At 32.8% G+C, this 12667-nt stretch overlaps 1 protein-coding gene across 1 annotated transcript; it reads right to left on the bottom strand.

The window, feature by feature from the left end:
* Positions 1-659: 659 nt before the first annotated feature.
* On the bottom strand, positions 660-2259 carry LOC147407803 (protein DMR6-LIKE OXYGENASE 2-like). The gene is made up of 4 exons (XM_086436554.1): positions 1984-2259; positions 1625-1872; positions 1226-1547; positions 660-1032 (listed from the first exon to the last, which is right to left on the bottom strand). Exons 1-4 carry the CDS (start codon positions 2251-2253, stop codon positions 781-783), a joined length of 1092 nt encoding a protein of 363 aa, XP_086292680.1. The 5' UTR covers positions 2254-2259; the 3' UTR covers positions 660-780.
* Between the last annotated feature and the right edge of the window lie 10408 nt (positions 2260-12667).

Here is a 12667-nt window from a genome sequence, read left to right as displayed (position 1 = left end):
AGAAGACCTATGTCATTAGTTTGAAAACATAGGAGGAGTACCACCAATTTGACCAAAATGGGGACGGGCATGTTAAGGTCGACTAAAATTTAATAAAGACGTTTCATAATGTCATGCATCGAATGGTGTGTTTGACATTTCACCCAGTCCTTTTTGTATCCCCAATAAAAAAAAAAGAGAACAGATTTCACATGCTAGACTTCTATTACCTCCAAAAAGTTCTCGTTCAAAATAATTTGATTCCAATGATTTAAAGTGTTATGTTTTGTCGAGCCTGTTCATACCAAGTTATTAAAGAGGTGCTTTTCATGAAGTCTTACGCTTCGTTAATCAAGTTTTATTGTGAAATGGTGTAATTTGTAACTGTAAATTTTCTCTTCATAATGAAATCAGTGTGATCTATGCATGTATCTTTATCTTGAAGGAACCATGTAAAAATCTCTTTATCTTGCATGTAATTGTATCTTGCTTTATTTATTTTTCCTTTTTTTTATTAGCAAATGATTTATGGTTCTATGATAAGGACTTTTGGGGACGTGTGATAGAGTGGGGCGTAAGAAAATCATTACTCATGTGAAAATTACTCTTTCACATAGGTATATTTTGAGTAACCAATTTTATGGATTTAGTAATTAAGGCGGTTGATTGCACATAGAAAATGTGAAAAAACAGAGTTGGAATTTTTTCTTAAAAGTACTAATGATAGCATCTAAGGCCTAACATCAATTAAAGAATTTCTAAACATCCAATCAAGACAAGAACACATGCATAAATGATTTCCTAAGTAGAAGAGTCTCTAAACATGTCTAAGCAACATTCAGTTGCAAGCCCTCGAATCCAAAATTTCTCATAGTATTCGGCATAAGTGAAGCTTCGATAGGTAGGAGGGTGATCATCGTCAATCAGGTCTTGAGCGGGTGCGATCATCGCTTCACTTGATGGGCAGTAGAAGGTTGGGATTGAGAATCTCTCTTTGTTGCTGTTTACAACCGCACGATGGAGGACACTCTTGTAACGATCGTTGCTAAGTACCTATAACAATCACAAATCCATTCAATTAAAATTCATGGAGTCTACTCGACTCGACTAGACTGAATTTCGGATTGACTTAGTACCTTAAATGCTTTTTGAGCCAATTGGCATATTAGACTTTGACATGGTCATAAGCCTTCTGCATTAAATATTTCCTCTTACACAACAATAAGATAAAAATTTTGATTTTCACCTGTATTTGATCCCCAATGTTGATGATGAATGTATTCGGAATCGGATTGACCGCAATCCACTTTCCATTTCGAAGGACCTGCAAGCCCGGCACATCGTCTTGAAGTAGAACGGTGATTGCATTAGGGTCCGTATGGCCTGGTAATCCGTAAGTGAGCTCGGGCTCGGGACATGGTGGATAGTAATTGATGGCCATATGTTGCCCATGCTTGTCAAATGCCTTGTCTATGTAATCTTTCTCTAATCCTAAGCTCTCCGAAATTGCCTCAAGTAACCTTAATACTAGTCCTCGAACATTTGTACTATATTCTGCGACTCCTTCCCTGTCAAAATATATTTACTTAAGATAAAAAATAACAAATATTATAAGTATTACTGATGATTAATCACTCTAATTTACCGAAAAGATGATGGATTTGTCGGCCATTCGTGCACAAAATTCTCTAGAGGATAGCAATGGAGTCTTAAGAAATCCCTCCAGTTTGCGACAGCTTCGGTCTTTACATTGAAACTAGTTGAGAGCCTTGTAGTCTTCGATGGGTCATCGGAGTAGATCTTCATTCGCTCGCTCTCGGGGATTTGGAAAAATTCTTTGGCTACTTGTAGCATGTTATTGATCACTGATTCTGGTATCCCATGGTTTTTTACCTAAACATGAAGTATATTAAAGTCATATTAAAGAGAATCTGTACATTATTATTTCATAAATATAGGCAATAACTATATGAAAACGTACATATGATTGTATATTTTGGATACCTGAAAGAAACCATCATGTTGACAAGCATCACCAATCACTTTGATCACATCGCAGCGGTGTGGACCATTAAGACCTTGGAGATCGATGAGAGGAATTGAGCCATCCGATGACTGGACCTTGGTGAGATTCGGACGGTCGGATATGGGTCTAATGTAGTTGGATGGGACATGGCTGACACCGGACACAAGATCAGTTAGTAGCTTTGAAGTAGCCATGGGGATGATGGAAGAAGGCCGGGGCCTGTGTGTATTTATATTTGCCAAAGCCATAGAAGTGACATTAATTATTGTGGGCCCCACTACTTGGAGATGGGCTAAAATACAATTCTTCTTTTTTTTTAGGACGTTAGCTGGGTTTCCTCTTTCTCCAAATAAATCCAGTTTGATGCAAGCTTTTTAAGTTTAGCCCAACACATGGACACCTCATCAATCACATCATTGTAACCAATTTCTATTTAAATTTCATTAATGTAAAGATAATTTATTTTCATAATTATATAAAAAGTTTATTACAATTTTTCTAAAAATTTAGAATAATGATTTTTTGACACACCCCTCCCCACTCCCCTCTTGACGCACTCCCCTGATGTGGCATGTTTCAGAATCATAGATTATTTTTCTCGGGATAGACATATTCATGGGGGATGTATAATTGTGTATCTCAAGGGTAAAAAAAGCTATGATTCTAACTCATGCCACGTTAGGGGGTGTGTTCAAAGGGGGCGTCAAGAAATCATGACTCAAAATTTTATTGTGGCACAATGAATTAGATTCAACAATTGTATGATATTTAGATATTATCTTGTTAGAATTATATATAAGAAAGAAAATAATAAATCTAGTAAGTTTAAATCATTGCTTATTTGAATTTTGATTGTTGGTATTACAAATACTCCTATAGGGTTGGCGGATTAATCGTGTTGTGGCATTTTCAACATGATAGACATCAAAATGTTTACGCAAATAAACAACATACTCAAAGTCCAACTCTTTTGTGGAAGTTCATGTTCAATTTGGACTATCATTCTTTAGTAAAAGCAAGAGTCCTTTCTAAAAGAAATCCAAACTTAAAACATTATTTACACGTCCTCGTTTTAAATTGAAACAACTCTCTCAATAACTTAATTTATTTTAAATTTTCTTATAAATTCTTTTCAAACAAAATTATTTAGTTTTTTAAATGAAAGATGAATTAATATAAATTACAAATGAGCCTTGTTATAGTGAGTTGAAATACTACTTGAAGTAGCACTCTAGTATACTGGAAAAATCATCAATTGTGTTCAAGTGTGTAACACTCTCTCTCGAAGATTTAAAAAAAAAACATTCATGATTTTGTGTAAACTTGAATTCTACGTTGAGAGTTTTTTCAATTACTTTAAAAAATTTAATTAAAAAAAATAGCATGCAAAGGCCAATGATGTTAGACACAAAAGGTTTAAGATTATTAAAATATTACTTATTTATATTATCAATTTGATCTTCATAATTGATTTCAATACTTCTTGTTTCCCTTTTACTTCCAATACTTTTATCTTGTGTTTTAAAATAACACAAAAGGGACAACAACGTTATCCTGTTAAATCGTCAAGAAAATACAACATTAGTTTATGGTCAAGAAAGTAAACTTAATCTTGCATTTTGCAATAGGAGTAAACTTAATTTCACCAAATTTAAAGGAGGTATTTCTAAAAGACCCGATTTTTTTTTTCTTTTACAATTAATAAAAATATAATAAATTTATTAAAAAAAACAATAATATATATAAAATATTAATAAAGCATAAATTATTTGTACGCTTTAGTTTTATATTTCTAGGATTTCATCACTTTCGGCGCTGAATAATGACCTTATTCTTAGGTCATTATTCTAAACCTAATAAAGCTTAAATTATTTGTACGTTTTTGTTTTACATAACAAGCTGACGTAAGTTTTTAACCTAATATTTGACGTCAGTAGAGATGACATCATCGTACGTGTCTACGACTTCAGAATTTGACTTGTAGATGGCCGGCTACTTCGGTGAGGCCACAACTCATAATATGTAACTGATGATGTGATGATGAAACATGTACTGACGTCATGCTCATCACACATTAAATATCTCATCAATCGTTGTAAATGACTCGTTATTTTCATTGTTGAAAATACACAACTTCACATTCCTATAAATATGTGCGGTTGTGTATTTTAAGAAAAAAAGGTATTTGGTTCTATGCACAATCGGACGCGCGGAGGGGACTTTCTGTTTTTCAAAAAATTGAATAGAGAATTAAAGTGAAGGTACTTAAGTCATTTTTCATCTATTTAATCACAAGAGAACGAGGCCAAGGTTGCATATAGTCATTCTCTAATATTAGTCAAAACGTGAGGAGTTAAATTACCAATTTGCTTATTAAATTTGAACGACCCTATAAGGAATACGTACGTGGTTAGTGTGAAAAGCACATGGGGTATATCGAATATAAATAAATATAAAATGATGGGACTAATCACTGATTTGTTTTTTATCGAATTGTTGCATTTTTATTACAACAAATCCCCTGAGGATCTCACAACTTCAAGGGAATCTTACTTTATGAAGATTGTTACCTATCAAATCTTACTTTATCAAGTTTGTTATCGAAAAAACTTCCTCTTAGTGGGGATCCACATCATAAAATTTAAATTGATACTATTTTAGAGTGAATCCTAACCGCATCAATTTGTGGCATGCAAAAAAACATGATTTGATGCCACAAGGTTATAAAGTATAAAATTCAAAGAACTTTCAAAAAAAAAAATTGTTAATTTTCACAGTTAAATTTTAGTTTTAAATTTAGGAGTTCGATAAACATCCATTTTCAATACTTTTAATTAAGCACAAAAAGGATTTTTTATTTTTATTTAAATATTTTTATTATATATATATATATAATTCAATATATTGAATATTTTTTTAGGACTTTTTGTCATTTGTTAACTTTAAGGGTGTTTATGCAATTAAATAGAACCTGGTTTTGAGGTCTGTCTCGTAAAAGATCCTACTAAGAATGAGTAACTAAGTGAGTCCGACTTTGAAGCAGAAGAATCCCTCCTCGTTACATGACACGTGGTGTTTTGAATTTATTTCACACCCTTACATTTTCACAAAAATTTGGAATACCTCATTGAAAATTCCATGTGTGACCTAATGGAGAGGGTTCCTTCAAAATTTTGAAACGGCCTACCCACGATGAAGAGGAAAACCAAATGATGCATTTTTTTTCCTTTTTTGAAAAAAAAAAAAAGGGTTTAACTGGGGCTAAGCCGACTTAGGCTGAATGGGGGGTTACATTAGGCCTTCATTTTGAGACCGACAAATAGGCTTGGGGATATAATTTTCCTTTTGTAAAATCAAAAAATCAAACCAAACCCAATTATGGCCAAACTTCGTGTATGCAATTTTCTAATGATTCATTTTTGCTCACAAAACTAAATAACAATTTCTACAAATAATACACAAAATTAAATTGTCCAATCTAATTTAAGAATGAATGCATGATCAATTGATTACCAGTAACAAACATACAACCAAGGGCAATGCCAGGATTTTCTTATAGTGGGGGCAAAGTATGGTTAGTTGTATAGTTGAAAAGCCTGAAGATGAATGGTTTTAGAGAGAAATTAAGAGGATTTTGATTATAAGTTGAAGAAAATGATATTTAGATCATTTCCAATAGTATATGAGAAGGTTCGGTCAAGTCACAATGTCATCAACAAAAAATTGAAGGAGGGGGGCAAAAATTGGAGGGAGGTCAGGGTGTGGGGGCAAATGGGGAGAGAGGTGGGGGAGTTATTTATTTAAACCCCCTCTATTTTCATGAATATTTGAGATACTCTATGTCTTCAAACTAATGTAATGACCATTTACCACAGTCTTCCAAGGAAGACTTTAAAAAAATATTAATTTAGAATATTGAATGTCGATTGGAAATGTTTTGTATTGTTTTGGTATCGTTTCAAATTTTCAAAAAAATTGAAACATCGATCCAAAAAGGAGATTTTAAACCATGTGAATGTCCATGCAACACGATAGCCAATGCAACGGATACATAAATCAAGCTTAGACATGAATGTAACACCAGCTTGGTAAATTCTCAAAGATCAGTTGATTCAAGAGCTCGGACCCAAGGACACAATTATAATAAGATAAAGACTTTAATGAGGCAAGGGCTTCCCCATGCGTTAAATATCTCAACTTAATATAATATCTGAAAGTATTTATCAAGTCTTAGGTGAGTGACATTATCTAACTCACCCACCCCCGAACAATAAATGATACAACCTCAACATTAATTGCAATAAGACAATACTAATCAAACGTAAGTATCAACATTAAAAAGACATGAACACAAAATTCCAGGGAAGATTTAGCAACCTCTATCCAGTTCACTCTCCACTTGGACTAACCATTTGTTGACACTTGTACCCATAGATCATAATAGTTGTGTGCTCCTATGAAATCAAGCAAGTTTGAATTTCAACCTTATAATGTAATCACATTTTCTACTCCAATTATTGTTTCTATTTCTATATTCTTGATTTCCTTGGATTTGAACTATAAAACCTCTCTCAAAGGTTAAGAGGGGGTAAAAAAATTCACTCTAATTAACTTTAAAAGAATTTTTTTTTCTATATATTTACTATTCATAGTCTTCCCCACTTGAACTATCTTTTCTTTTGACCACCTTCATTCTTATTAACTAAATCTTCGAAGGATCTTTGGTAGGCCTTACATCAGGATCTCTTCCTTTTATCTTTTACCAATTTAAGCCAGTGAAGAATTGAAGAAAAAAATTTCAATCAAAATTATCTCCATCATCAAGGTGTAAAACTTATCTCAAGGAGTGGAGGCTCAAAAAACCCTTAACTAACACACATCTTGAGGTACCATTAGTAAACGTTGGTGTGACAATAGAAACTCCCTTAATTTATTCATGCATAATATATTCAACTTGAACTTTCAGTAAAAATTGATTTTGTGACAAGTATCCAAAATGCATAGGTGAAGATGCATTAAATACATCTTAAAATTTATTGTATTACCTAAAATACTTCTAAAAAAATTTCTTACTAGAAACTATCTCAAATACTTATTTCCAATGTTAATATGTGCATGCATTAATAAAATCGAAGTAAAATTTTGGTTAAATGATGATTTGGTTCTCTATTCCCCATTAAAACATTGGCTTACGTTATCTTAACGATGTCACTTTGGTCGATATGGATTGCCGACTTCGGTCACGTCACATTTGATTAAATTTTAAACGGGTGATGTGACCCTCAAAGATGTACCGGCAGGAGTCAGTGCCTACAATGGGTACCTTCTTATGCTTTGGCATAAAGTAGTGAGGTTGCCTAATATTGACAAAACAGCTTGTCGGCTAAGGCTCCTCTACGAAGTATCTCCCGACATGGAGAGAATTTTGTAAAAAATATTTAAGGATGATTCAGATCATAATTTTAAAACTCAGAAGATCAAAGTCCATAACCACAAAGCTTTCAGATCATAATTTTTTTAGTCTTACAAAACTTTCTCAAATCTATCCCAATCAACCTAATTGAATCCCGGACAAGTTGAGACTCATTGTTAAGTTTATTTGATACATTTTAAAATAATTTCGAGATCATGCATTCAAGTCCAGCTTATCCATATCAAAAACTTAAAAATAAAATAAAATTCCCATTAAACCCCTCTTAAATAATTACTGAAGTACATGATTACACTGTTCGCATGAGTTGAATGCCTATCAAGTCAACTTAAGTTGAAAATTTACAAGTCAATTTTATGAGTCAAATTAAAATATTTAATAGCTTAACGTGTGCTTTATGTTTAATTTCTTACAATATGACCTAGATTTTTCTCTCTAAACCCATGTCACCAACCTAGCCTTCTCATCGACCTTAAAAATTTTCTCATTCACCCTTCACATCTCATAAATAAGAAAGAATTTTTTGGTAAGTAGAAGACAATAGATTTTTGGATGTTAGATTTTTTATTTTTTTTCTTAGAAACTTGAAATTTGATATGTTTATAAGGATGGTGGATCTTTGAGAGAAATTTCAAGATTTTTCGAAATGTGATTTCTAACCTAATTGATATGTTCTACATGATTTGGCCAACTTTTTCCATTGGACTCACCCAAGTTTTCTAGTTGACTAAATGAGTTAGATCCTTCGCGTTTTGTGATCGAATCATCTTGAATTTAGTTGAGTCAACTCAATTGAATTTTGAATCGACTCAACAAGTTTTAAAACTATGATTTAGACATGCATGCCAATCCACGTTTTAATTAATATTACAGATACCTCTATCTTTTCAAATTGATGATATACCACCTTGACCTTGGTTTTATTTGAGAGACATAGAAAATGACCTAATACCCTTAATTTTTTCTCCCAAAAAATGTCATTTTGAAGTTGTTAAGATCAAGAGTAAATCATTTTTAATTTATTAGACATCTTCTCTTCTTCAAGGTATTGTAGAAATTTTGTGGATTTTGTACCCAAAAATTCATTTTTCTCATCTAAAAATCATATCACATTCTTAAGATGTGAAAGAGATAGAATCTTAAGGTTGGGGGAAGAAGGTAAAAGTATTCTATATTCGAACTATTAAACTCTATGCTAATTTATTTTTACCATGTTCAATCTCGTGTTTAATATGTTGTAGAAATCTTTAAATTTTCTATTCAAAATATCACCGGTCTTCTATTTCTCCAAAACTCTAATCTAATTCTTGTGATTTGAAGGTTGAAAAGGATCTTATCTTAAACTCTAAGATGACTGTAAATACTTTATAAGGTTGAAGATGACTGGTTTTAAGGAGAAAAATTAACAGTTGAGAGATGAGAGTGTCTTGGTCAATTATTTCAATCTCTCAGAGAAGACCTATGTCATTAGTTTGGAAACATAGGAGGGGGTACCATGCACTAATTTGACCAAAATGTGGTTGGGCATGTCAAAGTCGACCTAAATTTAATAAAGACATTTTATAATGTCATGCATCGAATGGTATGTTTGACGTTTCACCCAATCCTTTTTGTACCCCCAATAATAAAAAAGAAAGAACAGATTTCACATGCTAGACTTCTATTACCTCCAAATATTTTCTCAATCAAAATAATTTGATTCCAATGATTTAAAGTGTTGTGTTTTGTGGAGCATGTTCATACCAGGTCATTAAAGAGGTGTTTTTCAAGAAATCTTGTGTGTCGTTTATCAAGCTTTATTGTGAAATGATGTAATTTGTAACTGTAAATTTTCTTTTCATAATGAAATCAATGTGATCCATGAACGTATCTTTATCTTAAGGGAACCAATAAAAATCTTTTTATCTTGTATGTAATTGTATCTTGCTTTATTTTTTTTCCTTTTTTTTATTGGCAAATGATTTATGGTTCTATGATGGGAGTTTTGGGGGATGTGTGACAGAGAGGGGCGTAAGAAAATCATTACTCATGTAAAAATTACTCTTTCCCATAGGTATATTTTGAGTAACCAATTTTATGGATTTAGTAATTAAGGCGTTTGATTGCACATAGAAAATGTGAAAAACAGTTGGAATGTTTTCTTAAAAGTCCTAATGACAGCATCTAAGGCCTAACATCAATTAAAGACTTTCTAAACATCCAATCAAGACATGCATAAATGATTTCCTAACTAGTAGAGCCTCTAAACATGTCTAAGCAGCATTCAGTTGCAAGCCCTCGATTCCAAAATTTCTTATAGTATTCGGCACAAGTGAAGCTTCGATAGATAGGAGGGTGATCATCGTCAATCAGGTCTCGAGCGGGTGCGATCATCGCTTCACTTGATGGCAGTACAAGGTTGGGATTGAGAATCTCTCTTTGTTGCTGTTTACAACCGCACGATGGAGCACACTCTTGTAACGATCGTTGCTAAGTACCTATAACAATCACAAATCCATTCAATTAAAACTCGTGGAGTCTACTCGACTCGACTAGACTGAATTTCGGGTTGACTTGGTACCTTAAATGCTTTTTGAGCTAATTGGCACATTAGACTTTGACATGGTTATAAACCTTCTGCATTAAATATTTCCTCTTACACAACAATAAGATAAAAATTTTAATTTTCACCTGCATTTGATCCCCAATGTTGATGATGAATGTATTCGGAATCGGATTGACCGTGATCCACTTTCCATCTCGAAGGACCTGCAAGCCCGGCACATCGTCTTGAAGTAGAACGGTGACTGCGTTAGGGTCCGTATGGCATGGTAATCCGTACATTACAGGAAAAGTGGGCCACAGCAACAAGTTTTAGTGTCTGTCAAAAGCTTGACCGTCGGTATGGGTAATTTATTTTACAAAATCGAATACCCTTACATACTCAACTCTTTCACTGACTCACTCACTCTCTCTCTCTCTCTCTCTAAACCTCCAAGTCTCTCTCTCATCTGAACCTCCAAGTCTCTCTCCCTCTCTCTCTCTCTCTCTCTCTCTTGCGTCTGAAACTCGAAGTCTCTCTCTCTTCGAAAACTTGAAGTCATATCTCCGCTGATCTCTCTCTCTCTTGAAAATAATCTCTTTCTTAAGCTCGAAAACGAAGCCTCTGTCTCATACTCGAAGATTTCATTTGAAACAGATCTCAAGCCTGAAAACGAAGCCTCTGTCTCATACTCAAAGATCTCGTTTGAAACATATCTCAAGCTCGAAGATCTCTTTCTCCGCTAATCTCACTGTCTCTCATCTCATACTCAAAGATCTTGTTTGAAATAGATCTTCAAATCAAAGATTTATTCAACATAGAGCCTATTTGCCTCGCTGTCGATCTCTCTCTGTGGTTCTTTTAATGGTGATTTAATCTGTTTTTCTTACTCTATCATTGATGTTTCTATTAATGTTCTTGATTTGAGCAGATTAGGTGAATTAGTGTGTGTTTGGTAACACTTCTGAAGTCTGAATGGAGGTGGTCCACCATTAAAATTCAGACTTCAGATGTCTTAATCTTGTTTGTTTATTTTCAGATTTAAGAATAAGAAGACATTTTCAACCGAAAAAAATCAGCCATAAAAAGTTGCTGGACGAAGTTCTGAAATCTGAAAAAATATTTTATACCTAAAATACCCTCCTCAAAATAATTATTTCCATCACTTATCCTTCTTTTGTAAAAATCTTTAAACCCTTACCTCTCCTTTCTCTTCTACATCTCCTTCATGTCCAACTCGACTGTCAAGATCTACAAAGGTATGTGCATCTACTACTCTATTGTTCTTCCTTAATCAATTAATAGCATGTGAATCTCATATTGAGAAAATCTTAAAATCAAAACTTCAACAAACAACCAAATCAAAAATCAAAACTTCAACAAAAACCTAAAATCAAAACTTTAACAAACAACCAAATAAAAAATCAAAACTTCAACAAAAATCTTAAAATCTCAAATAACCAACCGAACCCATTATGGAGAAATCGAACCATTTTTAACGTCTTTCCTTATTTCTCTCTCCATCTTCTCTTTATCTTTCCTTCTATCTTTTTTGTTTTTCTTCTTGCATAAAGTTGGGTCATTAGACGAATAGAAAGAAAGAGAGATGGGTAGGTTTTGTTAGGTGTATGAGTTATTTCCTTAGTCCTTACGTGGACTCTTTAGGGTGTATGAGTTGTTTCCTTGGTCCTTGGATGGACTCTTTAGAGTGTATGATTTGTTTAATTGGTTATTGTGTTTTACTTGATTTTGATAAATTGGAGAGAGAGAGAGAGAATAATATAAATGAGAGAGATGAAAAACAGAAAATTGGAAAAAAAAAATTATATTATTTTATATATTAATGATTTGTTTTTGTACTTTGAATGAGAATTCAATTTGAAAACAATACTTTTTGATTGTTTGATTTATTAGGAATTGAAATTAAATATGTAGATGGTTTCATTATGCATGTTTTTTGGTTAACAATTTATTATAATTACAGAAGGGTAATATTGTCAAAATGATCATTATGTTTTAAAATTCTGTTTGTAACCAGAAGCTCTTATAAATTATAAACAAACAACTTTTCCAGAACAAGATTCCAGATTTCAGACTTCACACTTCACACTTTTTGATTCAGATTGATTCATACTTTCTTTGTTCGCAAAGATAAAGATTGAGCGAGAAAGATCAGTAACAGAGATGGATTCAGAGGAGATAAAGCAAGATGTTGAATCGAAGATAAAGATTGGTGTATGTGTCATGGAAAAGAAGGTGAAATGCGGATCGGAGGTTCTTTTCTTTTTGCTCAAAACTTATATACGTATAAAGTGCTTCTTCCGTACATTAATGGATGGATTTTTCCTCATTTGTTCTTCGTTTTTGTGTTGTTTCAAGCATTTTCAACTCCCATGGCAGAGATCTTGGACAGATTACAGGCTTTCGGTGAATTTGAGGTATCAGGATCGGTTCTTCAGTTATAACTTGGATGTAGTTTTTATTTTTTATTTTTCACATGAAGACAAATTTTATATATTTTTTATATTTATGATTGTTCCAAACAATTAAATTGTTAAATTCTGAATTACTGAGAACTACTTGCATTTGTTTTTTATCAAAGAATTTGAGTGTTTATTATTTATAGGCGAGTTTGCAATTTATACAATTTTATCGGTTTGTAGTGGTGGTATTGGTCTTTTTGTGATTTATTTTTTGTGTATTTTTTTGC

This window comes from Akebia trifoliata, chromosome 3 (genome assembly GCF_017979445.1).
Source record: "Akebia trifoliata isolate Shusen 1 chromosome 3, ASM1797944v1, whole genome shotgun sequence".
NCBI lineage: Eukaryota > Viridiplantae > Streptophyta > Magnoliopsida > Ranunculales > Lardizabalaceae > Akebia > Akebia trifoliata.
The sequence above is the reverse complement of the archived record's forward strand: the minus strand, read 5'-3'. Positions and strand labels throughout refer to the sequence as shown.